Source organism: Phocoena phocoena, chromosome 1 (genome assembly GCF_963924675.1).
Source record: "Phocoena phocoena chromosome 1, mPhoPho1.1, whole genome shotgun sequence".
Taxonomy (NCBI): Eukaryota; Metazoa; Chordata; class Mammalia; order Artiodactyla; family Phocoenidae; genus Phocoena; species Phocoena phocoena.
Window position 1 is genome coordinate 115,591,890 of NC_089219.1, and position 17,244 is coordinate 115,609,133.

The 17,244-nt window shown below is 39.8% G+C and overlaps 2 protein-coding genes across 2 annotated transcripts; one reads left to right on the forward strand and one right to left on the reverse strand.

The window, feature by feature from the left end:
* Window positions 1-294: 294 nt before the first annotated feature.
* On the forward strand, window positions 295-10,660 carry FCER1A (Fc epsilon receptor Ia). Its single transcript, XM_065888162.1, has 4 exons — window positions 295-349; window positions 765-785; window positions 8,738-8,995; window positions 10,473-10,660. The coding sequence occupies exons 1-4, from the start codon at window positions 295-297 to the stop codon at window positions 10,658-10,660; spliced, it is 522 nt and encodes a 173-aa protein (XP_065744234.1).
* A 4,981-nt stretch (window positions 10,661-15,641) lies between these two features.
* On the reverse strand, window positions 15,642-16,387 carry LOC136139634 (olfactory receptor 10J3-like). The gene is given in 2 exon segments (XM_065898199.1): window positions 15,642-16,198; window positions 16,201-16,387. Coding segments are annotated over 2 exon segments (744 nt in total).
* Between the last annotated feature and the right edge of the window lie 857 nt (window positions 16,388-17,244).

The following is a 17,244-nucleotide window of genomic DNA, read 5'->3' on the forward strand; positions in this document are numbered from 1 at the left end:
TTGACAGTTTAAGAAAGCTCTGTGCCCGTGTGCCTAGCTCTATGCCTCTTTACCACTAGATTCCAGATGTGTACACGGAAGTGGGATGGAGGGTGCAGTATGCGGGTAAATACAAAATTGCCCTATTAGGCACCACCCTGAATATTATCTCCAGAGAAGGAAGCAAACCTAGGTGCAGCTGTTGAGTTAATGAGATATGAAACAGAGAACATTTCCTTCTCCTTTTTAGTTTCAAGCTTACTCTAAGGCCCTAGGTCTCTCCAGGCCAGTTGGTACCTGGCAGCCACAGAGGAAATGCCTACTGCCATGGGAACCCCTGCCCTGCTGTGGATAGCTCTGCTGTTCTCCTGTAAGTAGAGATCAGTTACTGGCCCCTGAAGGGGCCAAAATGGATTAGGAGAGCAGCTGGAGTGGGAAAGTTGATCATTTTACTGGTGACTTTTTCTAGGCTATGTGTAAACCGTGGGGAATTTCCCAGGGATTCTGTAGGGAAGGCAAGCTGGATAGCAGAGGAAGTGGGGCTGAACACCATCTAAGGGGGAAGCTGGACTGAAAGTCTGGTCCTTGCTATCATGCTGGCATCTCCCAGAGAGCAAGGGAGGAAAGACAGAAGCTCCTTCCTTCCCTGAGTCAGATTCCTGGAAAGATGGTTGGCCCTTAAAACTTCGTGGATGTAAACCTCATCACCACTTCCAGATCCCAGTCTTTAGGTGTCCAGAAGGCTGGGGATAGACACTAACGTATCCTCTCTGGACTTTTTGCAGCTCCAGATGGCATATCAGCAGGTGAGACCTCTGTCCTTGTTCCTTCAGCATTTCAATGTGTCTGGGACTTGCCCTCCCTTCACTTTTTCCCTTCATCCCATCATCTATTTTCTAATGATTATTAATCTGCTCTTCCCTGTCCAACCCACTTCCACCTTGCATAATCTTCCTTTATCCCCCCATTCAAAAGTTTCCCACATGCCACTTCATTCTCTCAAGTCACCCTTTCCTCTTTAATGCCAACAATCATGTCTGTTGAGCATCTAAGTGTCTCAGCCACTCCTCCAGCCACTATCATGTAAACTCGTCCTTTTTAAAAAATTTTTTATACAGCAGTTTCTTATTAGTTATTTATTTTATACATATTAGTGTATATATGTCAATCCCAATCTCTCAATTCATCCTGCAACACCAGATCCCTGCTTTCCCCCCTTTGTGTCCATACATTTGTTCTCTACATCTGTGTCTCTATTTCCACCTTGCAAACCAGTTCATCTGTACCATTTTTCTAGATTCCATATATATGCGTTAATATACGATATTTGTTTTTCTCTTTCTGACTTACTCACTCTGTATGACAGTCTCTAGATCCATCCACATCTCTACAAATGGCCCAACTTCACTCCTTTTTATGGCTGAGTAATATTCCATTGTATATATGTACCACATCTTCTTTATCCATTCATCTGTCGATGGGCATTTAGGTTCCTTCCATGACCTGGCTATTGTAAATAGTGCTTCAATGAACACTGGGGCGCATGTGTCTTTTTGAATTATGGTTTTCTCTGGGTATATGCCCAGTAGTGGGATTGCTGGGTCATATGGTAATTCTATTTTTAGTGTATTAGGGAACCTCCATACTGTTCCCCATAGTGGCTGTATCAATTTACATTCCCACCAACAGTGCAAGAGGGCTCCCTTTTCTCCACACCCTGTCCAGCATTTGTTGTTTGTAGATTTTCTGATGATGCTCATTCTAACTGGTGTGAGGTGATACCTCACTGTAGTTTTGATTTGCATTTCTCTAATAATTAGTGATGTTGAGCAGCTTTTCATGTGCCTCTTGGCCATCTGTATGTCTTCTTTGGAGAAATGTCTATTTAGCTCTTCTGCCCATTTTTTGATTGGGTTGTATTTTTTATTATTGAGCTGCATGAGCTGTTTGTATATTTTGGAGATTAATCCTTTGTCAGTTGCTTCATTTGCAAATATTTTCTCCCATTCTGAGGGTTGTCTTTTTGTCTTGTTTATAGTTTCCTTTGCTGTGCAAAAGCTTTTAAGTTTAATTAGGTCCCATTTATTCATTTTTGCTTTTATTTCTGTTACTCTAGGATGTTAATCAAAAAAGATCTTGCTGTGATTTATGTCGAAGAGTGTCCTTCCTATGTTTTCCTCTAAGAGTTTTATAGTGTCTGGTCTTACATGTAGGTCTTTAATCCATTTTGAATTTATTTTGTGTATGGTGTTAGGGAGTGTTCTAATTTCATTCTTTTACATGTAGCTGTCCAGTTCTCCCAGCACAAATTATTAAAGAGACTGTCTTTTCACCATTGTATATCCTTGCCTCTTTTGTCATAGATTAGCTGACCATAGGTGCGTGGGTTTGTCTCAGGGCTTTCTATCCTGTTCCATTGATCTATATTTCTGTTTTGTGCCAGTACCATATTGTCTCGATTACTGTAGCTTTGTAGTATAGTCTGAAGTCCGAGAGTCTGATTCCTCCAGCTCCGTTTTTATTTCTCAGGATTGCTTTGGCTATTCAGGGTCTTTTGTGTCTCCATACAAATTTTAAGATTTTTTTGTTTTAGTTCTGTAAAAAATGCCATTGGTAATTTGATAGGGATTGCATTGGATCTGTAGATCGCTTTGAGTAGTATAGTCATTTTCACAATATTTATTCTTCCAATCCAAGAACATAGTATATCTCTCCATCTGTTTCTATCATCTATGATTTCTTTCATCAGTGTCTTATAGTTTTATGCATACAGGTCTTTCTGAACTGATATTTCATTGTTAGTGGATAGGACTGCAAGAGACTTCTGCTCATTAATTTTGTACCCTGAAACTTTACCAAATTCATTGATTAGCTCTAGTTATTTTCTAGATCTTTAGGGTTATCTATGTAGGGTATTGTGTTATCCACAAACAATGACAGTTTTACTTCTTTTCCAATTTGGATTCCTTTTACTTCTTCTTCTTCTTCTCTGATTGCCATGGCTAGGACTTCCAAAACTATGTTGAATAAGAGTAGCAAGAGTGGATATCCTTGTCTCATTCCTGATCTTAGAGGAAATGCTGTCACTTTTTTCAACATTGAGAATGATGTTTGCTGTGGGTTTGTTGTATATGGCCTTTATTATGTTGAGGTTGGTTCCCCCTATGCCCACTTTCTGGAGAGTTTTTATCATAAATCGGTGTTGAATTATGTCAAAAGCTTTTTCTGCATCTATTGAGGTGATCATGTTTTTTATTATTCAATTTGTTAATATGGTGTGTCACATTGATTGATTTGCATATACTTTAGAATCCTTGCATCCCTGGGATAAGTCCCACTTGATCATGGTGTATGATCTTTTTTACTGTGTTGTTGGATTCTGTTTGCTAGTATTTTGTTGAGGATTTTTGCATCTATATTCATCAGTGATATTCGTCTGTAATTTTCTTTTTTTGTAGTATCTTTGTCTGGTTTTGGCATCAGGGTGATGGTGGCCTTGTTGAATGAGTTTGGGAGTGTTCTTTCCTCTGCAATTTTTTGGAAGAGTTTGAGGAAGATGGGTGTTAGCTTTTCTCTAAATGTTTGATCGAATTCACCTGTGAATCCATCTGGTCCTGAACTTTTGTTTGTTGGAAGATTTTCACAGTTTCAATTTCATTACTTGTGATTGGTCTGTTCATATTTTCTATTTCTTCCTGGTTCCATCTTGGAAGGTTTTACCTTTCTAATAATTTGTCCATTTCTTCTAGGCTGTCCATTGTTTTGGCATAGAGTTGCTTGTAGTAGTATCTTATGATGCTTTGTATTTCTGCAGTGTCTGTTGTAAGTTCTCCTTTTCATTTCTAATTTTATTGATTTGAGTCCTCGCCCTCTTTTACTTGATGAGTCTAGCTAAAGGTTTATCAATTTTGTTTGTCTTCTCAAAGAATCAGCTTTTAGTTTTATTGATCTTTGCTATTGTTTTCTTTCCATTCCATTTATTTCTGCTCTGACTTTATGATTTCTTTCCTTCTGCTAACTTTAGGGTTTTGTTTTTTCTTTCCTTAGATCCTTTAGGTGTAAGGTTAGATTGTTCATTTGAGATTTTTCTTGTTTCTTGAGGTAGGATTGTATTACTATAAACTTCCCTCTTAGAACTGCTTTGCTGCATCCCATAGGTTTTGGATCGTCATGTTTTCATTGTCATTTCTCTCTAGGTATTTTTTGATTTCCTCTTTGATTTATTCAGTGATCTCTTGGTAACATATTGTTTAGCCTCCATGTATTTGTGTTTTTTACATTTCTTCTCCTGTAATTCATTTCTAATCTCATAGCATGGTGGTTGGAAAAGATGCTTGATATGATTTCAATATTCTTAAGTTTACCAAGGTTTGATTGTGACCCAAGAGGTGATCTATCCTGGAGAATGTGCTGTGTGCACTTGAGAAGAAACTGTAATCTGCTCTTTTAGGATGGAGTGTCCTATAAATGTCAATTAAATCTATCTGGCCTATTGTGTCATTTTAAGCTTGTGTTTCCTTATTAATTTTCTGTTTGGATAATCTGTTCATTGGTGTGAGGTGTTAAAGTCCTCCACTATTTGTGTTACTGTTGATTTCCTCTTTTATAGATGTTAGCATTTGTCTTATTTATTGAGGTGCTCCTATGTTGTGTGCATATATAATTGTTATATCTTGGGTTGATCCCTTGATCATTATGTAGTGTCCTTCCTTGTCTCTTGTTAATATTCTTTATTTTAAAGTCTATTTTATCTGATATAAGTATTGCTACTCCAGCTTTCTTATGACTTCCATTTGCTTGGATTATCTTTTTCCATCTCCTCACTTTCAGTCTGTATGTGTCCCTAGGTCTGAAGTGGGTCTCCTGTAGACAGCATATATATGGGTCTCATTTTTGTATCCATTTAGCAAGCCTATGTCTTTTGGTTGGAGCATTTAATCCATTCACGTTTAAGGTAATTATCAATATGTATGTTCCTACGACCACATTCTTATTTGTTTTGGGTTTGTTTTTGTAGGTCCTTTGCTTCTCTTGTGTTTCCCACTTAGAGAATTTCCTTTAGCATTTGTTTTAGAGCTCGTTTGGTGATGATGAATTCTCTTAGCTTTTGCTTGTCTGTAAAGCTTTTGATTTCTCCATCAGATCTGAATGAGATCCTTGTGGGGTAGAGTAATCTTGGTTATAGATTCTTCTCTTTCATCACTTTAAATATATCATGGCACTCGCTTCTGGCTTGTAGAGATTCTGTTGAGAAATCAGCTGTTAACCTTATGGAAGTTCTCTTGTATGTTATTTGTCATTTTTCCCTTGTTGCTTTTAATAATTTTTCTTCTTCTTTAATTTTTGTCAATTTGATTACTATATGTCTTGGTGTGTTTCTCCTTGGGTTCATCCTGCCTGGGACTCTCTGTGCTTCCTGGACTTGGGTGGCTATTTCCTTTCCCATGTTAGCGAAGTTTTCAACTATAATCTCTTCAAATATTTTCTTGGGTCCTTTTTCTCCCTGTTCTCCTTCTGGGACCCCTATAATGAGGATGTTGGTGCATTTAATGTTGTCCCGGAAGTCTCTTAGGCTGTCTTCACTTATTTTCATTCTTTTTTCTTTATTCTGTTCCACAGCAGTGAATTCCACCATTCTGTCTTCGGGTCACTTATCCATTCTTCTGCCTCAGTTATTCTGCTATTGATTCCTTCTAGTGTATTTTTCATTTCAGTTATTATATTGTTGATCTCTGTTTGGTTGTTCTTTAATTCTTCTAGGTCTTTGTTAAACATTTCTTGTATGTTCTCGATCTTTGCCTCCATTCTTTTTCTGAGGTCCTGGATCATCTTCACCATCATTATTCTGAATTCTTTTTCTGGAATGTTGCCTATCTCCACTTCATTTAGTTGTTTTTCTGTGGTTTTATATTGTTCCTTCATCTGGTAAATAGTCTTCTGTCTTTTCATTTTGTCTCTTTCTGTAAATGTGGTTTTTGTTCCACAGGCTGCAGGATTGTTGTTTTTCTTGCTTCTGCTCTGCTTGTGTTGGAGGGTCTCCTGCAGGGGGCTCGAGGTGGGGTGGATAGTGGCTGTGGCTCACCACAGGGGCAAGGGCAATGGCAGCAGAAGTTCTGGGATGCACTCCTTGGCATGAGCCCTCCCAGTGTCCACCATTAACCCCACCAAAGAGCCTGTAGTTCTCATTCAATTCTTACACCATCATCACTGTTATTATTATTGCCATTTTATAATTGAGGATGCTGAAACTCAGATTAAGTCATTTACTGGAGGTTATACAGCTAACAAAGGACTGGATTGTAACATAAGTCCCTTGAATACAAGTCTTTCAGCAGCGTCATCTCTTCCTCATCACCACCTGGCTGCTTCCAAAGTTTCTGTTCAAATTTGTACCATATCTCTTTGTTCCTGAAAGCCTTTTAAGACTGATCCTCTTGGCGCTTCTCACTACCATCCAGAATTGACATATATTTTTAATTCCAAATTCACTCACAGTTAAATAGTCATAAAAAATTTAGAGCTGGGAGAGATCATGTATTTCATCTAGTCCAATACCTTAATTCATCCATTATTCACTCATTCATCAACTCAATAAATATTTAATGAACACTTACTTGTAATAGTCACTGTGCTGAGTTATGGTTGAACATCACAGACATAATCTCTGCCTGAAGAGACTGCAGTCCTCATTTACAGACATTGGAACTGAAATTTAGAGAATTAGAGGGAGTTATCCTACATCACATAGTAAATTTGCTTGTTAGTTTTTGAATATGCTGCATTTGTGTCTTATGTTTCTCCCTAGGTTGGGAACTCTGTGGAGCCACAACAGCCTTTTCTCCTTCCTTTAATCCTAGGAATCAGGTCTTATCACCAATGGTATAATTAAGGGTAGACTGACCATTGATTGTCTGACTATTGGTATGTCTGTACTTTGGAGTCTGTACAGTTTTCAATGATATTTTCCCCCCTTCTATATCTCTTTCCACAATCTGCTCTTCTGAAAGCCATCTGGAAATCTAAGGTATCCTTGAATCCCCCATGGAACAAAATATTTAGAGGAGAGAATGTGACTCTTACATGTAGAGGGAACAATTCTCGTGAAGATGACTCCACTTTGTGGACCCACAACAATAACTCTTTGGAAGCAAAAACTTCACGTTGGGACATCATAAATGCAAGCATCCAGGACAGTGGGGAATATAGATGCCAAAGCAAAGGATTTTTAATGAGTGAACCTGTGTACCTAGATGTCATCAGTGGTAAGTTCCAGGGTTATGGAAATATCAGTTCTCTCATGTGAGGAATGGCCTATCTGAATATGGGGAGAAAGCAAGTTATTCCAAGGTTTAGGGCACCAAGGTGGGACTCAGGGTCTCTCACCAGACCTGTCCATCTCTCTTCTTCTACCTCTACTCCTTCTGTCAGCCATTCTGCTTTCTTTCAAGATTCTGGCAATCTCCCAGTGTTACTCCTCTATTCTATTTCACTTCTATCTTTTCTACATAGGTGCAGATACATGTTTTATGGTCAAATGGCATGTTGGACATGTGAACATTGCAAATAGCTGTATATGTTAAATAGGATCAAAAGATTGATTTAAAGATTTGCTCTGCAATTTCCATGTATCACAACCTGAATATTAAGTTGAACTCTTCATTTTGAAAGACCTCTCTGTACATTCCTCATGTCCTCTGCTTTTACTTAAGAACAAATCTTATGTTTGCTTCATCTTTATTACTGTCAACAATTAGTGCAGCATGCTCAGGCACATGTGGGTTAGTCCGTAAATGTTTAATGAACAAAGCAATGATTTCATTTGCATGGCTAGCTCATTGTTATATTTTGCTTTGTATTTTTAAATAAAAAATATTTTAAAGCATAAACATACTTTGTATTTTTCTCGAGTAAAAAGAGATGTTTCAACAGCTGTGTACAAATTCCAAATAGAAACTAAAGCAATGTAAAACATCTTCTTTATTTCTTTGGAGTAAGCTCTAGAAAAGTCCTCAAGGATCGTTCTTAAATAAAATATGCTTGTGCAACCTAGCCACATTTCCATTGAAAAGTCTCCTTTGGTGAATGCTTTTCAATTCTTAAAATGACATTAGCCATGCAACCTGACTCTTATATTTTACTGACTCATTATTGACAAACGTTTGTTGAGAACCTACCAACTCCTAGGTATTGTGTTAGGCACTGGAGATACGATGTAAGGAACAGGCATTCCCCAGACCTCTGAACTGTAGAGCCCAATGAGGAAAAGGACATCCAATCAGTACTTACACAAATAACTAATTAAAAGTGTGATACATGTTCTGAAGAAGTCAGGGGCTAACCGTGACTAATAGAACTGGGAAGCACCTATAAGGTTAGAGAGGACAAAACAGACACTCTCCTAGGCTAAGACCCCCCAGGCATAGTGCGTTTATTTCCCCCTTAGTGACTAAATGCAACAATGGAGCTGAGTGTGATAATGGGTTTCAGGCCTTCTATGGGTGGGCTCATTAGAAAGGTCAGCGATGTTGTGGTCCCAGAATTACTTTTCTGGAGAGAGGATTTATCAATAGAGGAGACAGGCTATAAGCATTATTTTTTGTTTCTTTTTTAATTGACCTTATGAGCCAAGAAATGGGTTAATGATAAAGGTTTCTGACACACACTCTCTGCATGACCTCTTTTATCTACTTTTTTATTTTTATTTATTATTAATTTTATCTATCATTGTTAAATAAATGACATAAAAAACGCTCTTCAGACTGGCTGCTCCTTCAGGCCTCTGCTGAGATGGTGTTGGAGGGCGAGCCCCTCTTCCTCAGGTGCCACGGCTGGAGGAATCTGAATGTCTACAAGGTGACTTACTTCAAGAATGACAAAGCCCTTAAATACTGGTATGAGAACCACAATATCTCCATTACCAAAGCCACAACAGGGGACAGTGGCACCTATTACTGCATGGGCATAATTCAGCAGATACTCTATACTTCTAATCACCTCAGCATTAAAATAAAAAAAGGTAAGTTGGTGAAGTAAAAGGAAGGAGTTCATAGCAGGGGAAAGGAGAAAGAGCATTTGAGCCTAAAGTGATAGCAGCTGTAGAATGGGGGCAGCTGTGATTCCTTGGAAAGTCTATTAGACTTGCAATGAGGGGACCAGGGGTAGAGTGTATCCCTCAGTCTGTCTTAGATTCCTTACTTGTTCAATGGCAACAGTGATACCTGCTCACATGGAATTTTTATAAATATTAAATGTAATATTTGTGAAATGGATTGTTAAATACTAGCCAAGCAAAGTCATCTGTTGCTCCTGGGGAGAAATTTATATTTAACAAATTGAAAGAGAGTTTCAAAGTTGAAGGAACAAAAGCTATAAAGAGCTTGAAGAGTCTATTCTAGCCTAGGAAGGATGGGAAAGGAAACCAACAAGTCAATAGGCTGTGTGCCTGTGAATTAGGAGATGAGAGAGAGGGCTTGATGAGGAAAGAATAGGCAGGTGGGCTACCTCTCTAGCCAATGAAAAAGGCTGCTCTTTCCAAACTTCATATAAAAAAGTGAGCCTTTGAAATATTTGCCTTGCAATGAAGAAATCAGACTTTCGCTTGGAGGACTTTGCTCATGCTAATATCTTAAAAAGCATGAGACCAGAAGCCAGAATTAAGCTCTAATGGTTGCTCTCTGTTAACTAGTTTGAGACCTCTTATTTTATTGTTGCTGGGCTTCTAGTACTCTTATCTGTAAAATAAAGGATTTGGACTAGACTCCACTAGAATCACTTGGGAAATTAAAAAAAAATTGATATCTGTATATCATCCCTTGAGATTCTGATTTAATTGGCTTGGAATGAGGCCTGGGCATCAGTATTTAAAATTTCTTTCAGGTAATGGTAATATGCAGCCAGGGTTGAGAGCCATCAGTCTAAGTGATCTGTAAGTAATTTCTGGCTGTAATATTCTAGGGTTCTATAATTCTAGAGCAATCACAAAAAAATCAGTACTTTGCAAATAGAGTAACAGAATCACAAAACAGTGGAATTGGAAGGCAACTTAAATATGATCGAGTCTAATATCTTCATTTCACCCAACAGACATGCAATAAATGATGACTGATTGATTGATTGATTGATTGAGAAATAAGGCACTGGTGACCCCCTGCCCTCATTCTGTCTCCTTTCCACCTCTGAATCATATGTGGATGTTGGTCTTGTCAGCTCCAAAGAAGTGGCCATCTTTCCTATGACCTTTCCCCTTGGGCATAATGGCTAGACAAACCATTAGACAGGGGCTGTGGGGGAAATACTCAGGACTCCCTAGGGCTCCAGGGAGCACCAACTGAGGAACCCAAACTCATGAGTGTTTTCTCTCTGCTCCTGGATGGCATATCATGCTAGAAAATGAAAGATCATGTTGGGTCCTTCTCTGAGGGAGGATGACACCCTTAAACTCATTTTTCAGTTCCTAATATGAGTTATGTTTCTTGTTGTTGATTCCACTCCAGCTTCCCGAAGCAAATATTTCTGGCTACAATTTCTTATCCCATTGTTGGTGAAGATTCTGTTTGTTGTGGACACAGCGTTGTTTATCTCGACCCAGCAGCAACTCACAGTTCTCTTGAAGATTAAGAGAACCAGGAAAGGCAACAAATTTATGGACCCACAGCCCAGACCAGAACCCCCAAAGAGCTGATGTTACTGCTCAAGAAACATCTGCAATAGCAATTTCTTTCTGGCATTAACAATTGCTTCTTAATGGTTAAACACAGCTCACAAGGTACCAAGTGCTCAAGGCTTTACAGAACTGCTTCATTAAACCAATCAAAACTGGTCAAGTGGCATGTAATAGTACGTGCTCAATAACCATCATTTAAATAAGTAAAAGAATGAATAGATTCATTTATTAGTATTAAAAGAGACGCACAACTTGAATAAAAGAAGTATGAAACCACATAACATGACGTTCCTAAGTATTTGAGCCTTGCTAATTTCTTTTCTGCTTCTAGAGGCAAGAACCATGAAGGTCTAGATTAGAAATGTTCTCTCTTCTAATGTTATCTCCATTGTAAGTCTGAGCTAGGAATGAGAAGACATGGTAGAATGCTGATGAAGTTGATCATTTTTATGCTCTCTCTTCAACTTACTATCATATGAACTTCTAGTTCTTGGCAGAACCTGGGGCAGCCATGAGCCATAGGTCTCTGGGGATGAAGCTCAGTCTAAGATTTCCCTGTGATTGTTTCACTCCCCGAATATTTCCCCAATTTAAATCTTGTATACCCTCTTATAGCACCTGAATTAAGCATCTTAGTGAAATTCTAGCAAATAATAATCATAACTCTCACTCTGAAAACAGTCCAGGACTGAATAAGATTTCAGACAAAGACAGTCTTTGCTTCCCCACCCACACCCCACCTCTGCTTATGGAGACAGTTATAGTGGGGGCCTGGGGAAAGCATTAGGGAGGAGAGGCAACATACTATCAGTGCTGACCAAGAGTTCACAACAGGCAACGGAGGATCAGAGCACCTTTAGTTTACCTGTGTTTTCGAACAATTAATAACGTAACATAAGGATGAAGTGAACTAGGGGGAAAATTTGTAAATATCCATGAGACTGACAAGGCCCATTTTCTCCGAAGGATGTTTGGGGCCATAAAGCAGAGAATAATTATTAAAGCTTTTAAAAATATATATAGGTATTTGGTGTTGAGGTGAGGGAAATTTTCCCCTTGACCTCTCTTGAGTTTTTGTGGCTGAACTAATAATAAAATTTACACAAGACAAATTAGCAAGAAAAAAAGAAATACTTTTTAATTCATGTGCACAGAGGTCTCATAGAAATGGGACCTAAAATGTGGTTAAAGCAGGCAGCTTTTATACTTTTTAGACAAAAAAATGATACACTTGAGAGGAATTGACAGGACAACGAAGCTTAGGATTGGTGTGCTCAATTCGTGAAGAATCTAAACAGAGTTTGGGCTTGAGGTGGTAAATAAAATAAGTAACAAGTTTGTTTATATAGGCTTCTAAGCCCCGAATTCCCTCTCTCTGGCAGTAAGGGTGTCCTTCTACCTCCAGATGCAAGGAGTATACCTCTCATGTGCGAGATTTATTTCCTACTTTCAGGAAGACACAAATATATATGGAGGGCTTCCCTGGTGGCACAGTGGTTGAGAGTCCATCTGCCGATACAGGGGACGCGGGTTCATGCCCTGGTCTGGGAGGATCCCACATGCCGCGGAGCGGCTGGGCCCATGAGCCATGGCCGCTGGGCCTGCGCGTCTGGAGCCTGTGCTCCACAATGGGAAAGGCCACAAAAGTGAGAGGCCCGCGTACCGCAAAAAAAAAAAAAAAAAAAAGAAAAGAAATATATTTGGAAAAGAATATGAAAAAATATGAGGATATATCCTTTTTCATATTCTTTTCCATTATGGTTTATCACAAGATATTGAATATAGTTTCCTGTGCTATACGGCAGGACCTTGTTGTTTATCCATTCTATATATAATAGTTTGCAACTGCTAATCCCAAACTCCCAATCCATCCATCCCTGATTCTTAAGTAACTTTAATTCAAAATAATCAATATGTCATTGTGGCACATTTAGGGGCAGCCCACCCTGATCCCCAACACTGGTATGAACCTCCTTAACACTGTCTCTTTTTTTAAAATCATTTCAGAGAGTTAGGAAATGACCAGATTCTCAGGGAATGGCCTTGGCACTTGGCTTTGTGTAAAGAAGCCTGGTGAGTGGAGAAGAGATTTTTTCCTGCAACCATAGGCCAGGAAAAGTCCCTACAGGAAGCTCCTTGGTGTCATTCCTGGACACTTCCCTACCTTTAAGGAAAGACAGGAGGTCTGTTAGAAGTTATAACCTTGAGACCACAGTCTTACAGAACATTCATTAACAACATCTTGTCTCACAGTGTTTAACAAACAGCTATGCATCAGGCTAAAGAGCAAGTTACTTCCTCCTTTATTTGGTCTGAGGCCAAGTGACCCGGAGTTAAGAATTGAGAGAGACTGAACATGAATAGAAAGTGGAGGCTTTATAAGCTTCAGATACATCTTCTGAGGGATTTTCTGAGTCTCTGAGTGACTTTTATCTCTATTTTCACTTTTTCACTTTACCTCCAATTCACTTTTACCTCCATTTTCATCCTCACTCCCAGCTTGCAAGGGCTATGGACAGAGCATAAACCTGGAAGTTTGAGCTGTTGTTAACCAGCTGTGTGACTGGGGCAAGTTCTTGCCAGTCTCTGAGATTCCATTTCTTCTTTGTAACAACGGACATTTGGACTAGGTGGTCTCTAAGCTCCCTTTGAGCCCATTTTGTCCTTCATTACATGGGAACCCAGTTCTATGAGGTGACTCTCCAGCACAAAGGCTCAGAACACATTCCCAAAAAAGCTCCAGTGTGAATTTCTCCTTCATCCTCTACACACTGGTCTCTCCCTTCATTGTGCTCTCCCATGTATCTAAATTTCAGGTTCATACCAGACTTATGTCTACCATTTATTTCCACCTTTTTTCTTCCTGATATTCATACATCTGTTCCATAGGGAATGTGGAACACACAGTGAGGTCTTGAGTATTTTGTGGACCCCCAAAATATGGCATTTATAAAGGTGCTTTTTTATTTCAATATACATAAAGTCTATCTGTGCCAGGGAGGAAGTATGGAGGTTATACAAATGATTAGAATAGAAATAATTCACCCCAGCTCCACCCTTGGGGCTTCCTCTGTTACCTCCAATATCTTACCAGATTGGTCTAGGCCAGTCCATAGAGCAAATATCTTTCCCATGATTGCTGTTCCAAATTGTCTGCTACAAAATGTCACAAACTCCTAATAATTAGGATTGGTTTTTGAAAATCAAGTTGGTAACTCCCTACTAGTGGCCAATGGAAGACAAATTTCCTTGGCTACCTCAAGAGTGGAAACTCGGACAAAAGATACATCTTGTATTTTGGGAAATTGAGTACTTGAAGAAAAGCTCTGCTATTTCTCTCTTCTCATTAAATGGGAAATGGGACAACAAGAGAATCTCCTTGAAGTCAGAGATGGGAGCTTTATGCTGAGAATGGCAGAGGTACTCGCCAGCCTGGGTGCCCAGAGAAACTCAGAGAGTATTATTGTCTCCCTGCCTTAAGTTGTCTACCCAGCCCTGGACAGTTAGTTACCAAGCCCAAGTCCCTATCGGGTGCCTTATCAGAAACTGACACTGGTCATCAGACCTTTACCTAACAGCTTTATCTAGACTAAGCAGAACACAATGCAAAAAAAAATTTTTTTAACTGTTTTTTGGCAATTCTTGGCTATCCTAACAGAAATAAACTGACTCTATCATTTCTAGAAATCTGTTCACAAAGGCAAAGATATCTTTTATCTCTGGTCAGATAGCACATGCCAGTGTTTCTTGGCAAAGCAAGACATGTTAACTTGACTTAGAAGATTTGTTAATTTCCACTGCCTTGTCCTAGCCTCAGCACCCAGCTAACTTCATGACACTCTTACAAGTGATATCTTGCCTCTGCAGTGTCACTCCATGGGATCAGCTGGATTCTAGAGACGGCAAGAACTGGGTTTGAAACTCAGGTTATACCTGTTCTTCAGTATAGAAGGCCAGAGTGAAGCGGAAGGATGAGGGAGAGAGGACCAGGGCATACACCTTCACCTTCTGTGATGCTCAAACATGAAATGCTGTTTTTTACCTCAGGTTTTAAGTTGGGAGTATCTAAGAAGAAATTTCTGAAGATTAACCTCTGACAGCTTAGAAACTTACTGGAAATTTTTTTCATTAAGTCAAGCTTTAGACTTCTGCTCATTAATAAATAATTTCAGAAGTTGTAGTTAAAGTGCTTACATTTATAACACTATTTCAAAGATTTAAGTCTACCCTGCAAAAGGAACTATGATTTTGCTTGGCTTCTTCCAGCCTCCATTCTCTTTCACTCCTGCACTGGAGATGTGAAAAGCATTGAATTGTTCAGCATGCTCTCCTTTCCAAATTGGAGTTTTCTCACCTAAGCATCTTTGGACTATGGACAACCCACCTCTGTGTTCTAGTAGCTGGTGATTTTTTGCCTTCCCACATTTGTACTCCTCATTTCCAGGAATGGTCAGTTAGGGCAGTTCTATCCACTTGGAGAGTGTTTTTTTTTTTTTTTTTTTTGGCCTTCTGAAGAGTCCTTAGGCTGTGATGAGATATTAGTAAGCAGCAAAAACAGATTACAAGAAAGCCTTCAACGTCCACAGAAAAGGACATGCATGTGTCTCCACACTTATCTGTTAAAATTTTGCATAAATTACTCATACACCCTTAACAACAACAACAGAGGTTTTTCTGAGGTGGTTTCCAAACACTTTGTTCATTAGCTTTCTAGAAACTTGCTGGATTTTGTGCTTTACCAGAGTTGTATAACCCAATATATTCTCAGGGCATATGTAGATGTGTGCATGGGTGTATAACATAGGTATGAGTGACCTAGGCAGGTAAATCTTTCCTCTATATTCTTAAGTGTATGCCAAGTCATTTTCTATCTTCTCTAAAGGAGGTCACAGAGAACCATGACTAGCTCAAATGGAAGTCCCCAATTTTAGCACCCAATTCAATTTAGTCTATTCTTCTTGATCCCATACTTAAAGGTATTATTGATACAGCATTAAAATTAATACATATTTACAAAATGAAAGAAAAGGCCTTCAACGACCTCCTCACTAAGAGGAGAGGGGCTTTTGCCCCTGGTTCTGCACAGAGCATCTTTGACCTCCTTGTTCCTCAGGCTGTACACGATGGGGTTCAGCAGAGGAGTGATGACAGTGTAGGTCATTGAGATGAGTCTGTCCAGCCCCAGGAAACTCTGGGACTTAGGCTTCAGGTAAATGACGGAGGCACAGCCATAGTGGATGATGACCATTGTGAGGTGGGAGGCGCAGGTGTCAAAGGCCTTCTTCTGACCCTCAGCTGAAGCAATCTTGAGGATGGTGGAGATGATGAGGACATAGGAGATGAAGACCAGGCCCATGGGTAGAACAAGGACAAAAACACTGACAACAAAGTTGATAGTCTCGTTGACAGTGGTGTCTGTGCAGGCCAGCTTCAGCAGGGGTCTCATGTCACAGAAGAAGTGAGAGATGACAAAGGCATCACAGAAGGGCAGGCCAAAAACAGATGTTACCTGTACAATGGCCATACCCAGGCCAATTCCCAGGGACCCAGATGCCACTGGATACAGGACTCTTTACCCATGATGACTGAATACTGTAGTGGGTTGCAGATGGCCACATAGCAATCATACCCCATGGCTGTGAGCAGGAAGCAGTTATTGATACTAAAGGTGAGACAGAAGAAGAGCTGAGTGGCACAGCCTTGGATAGAAATGGGATGATGAGGACTCAGGAGGCTAGAAAGCATACAGGGAATGATGGCCACAGTGTAGCAGGTCTCAGAGATGGACAGCATGCTCAGGAAAAAGTACATGGGAGTATAGAGGTGATGGTCCAGGTGAATAACAATCACAATAATGGCATTGCCAAAGAGAGTCAGCAGGTACAAAGTTGCAGGTACAAAGTTAGAAAGACGACCAAGAAACCAAGCCTGTGCTACCACCCAAAGCTGGGGCAACCTTCAAAAAGGAACTCAGTCACAGCAGTGGAGTTTGGCTTTAGCACTGAGGGAGGTCTAGGTCTAAAAGAGCTGGGCAAAGGAAAGAAATGTGTGATGATAATAATGAAAGACAGTAGGCTGGGCCAAGGCCTTCAGTAAAAGGTATGTCCATCCTCTGAACAATGCCCAAGACCTCAAGTGTCATCAGTGTTCAGCTGTTGGTCACTTGCTCAGAGCCATCACCTTCCCCCCACCCTCTTCTTTATTGCTATGGAAGTGTTACCCCAGGACCCTGGGGTTGATGGCAGAGATAGATCTGAGAAGGAAAATACAGACACATCAAAAGATAGATTTGTAGAAATAATTACCTAGCCATTGAAGAGGTGAGTCCAGGTCCAGGAAGAAGCCCAGCTCTATAGTTCCTCCTCCAACACTCTTGATTTAACCCTCTAAGCATCCAGTGAGGAACAGTGACCTAAGTGAAAGACAAAAGATACCTGAGGCTGATAACCTTTCAACACTGTCAAAATGCACTGTCAATATCAAATGTCCCATGAAGGTCCTAGAGTGGCTTCTCCTCCCCAGAACCCTAGGTCCCAGGCTTCACTTCCCTAAGCCCTGCACTAAAGTCTACTGTGATCATGAAAGACTCAAAAAGGGAGCAC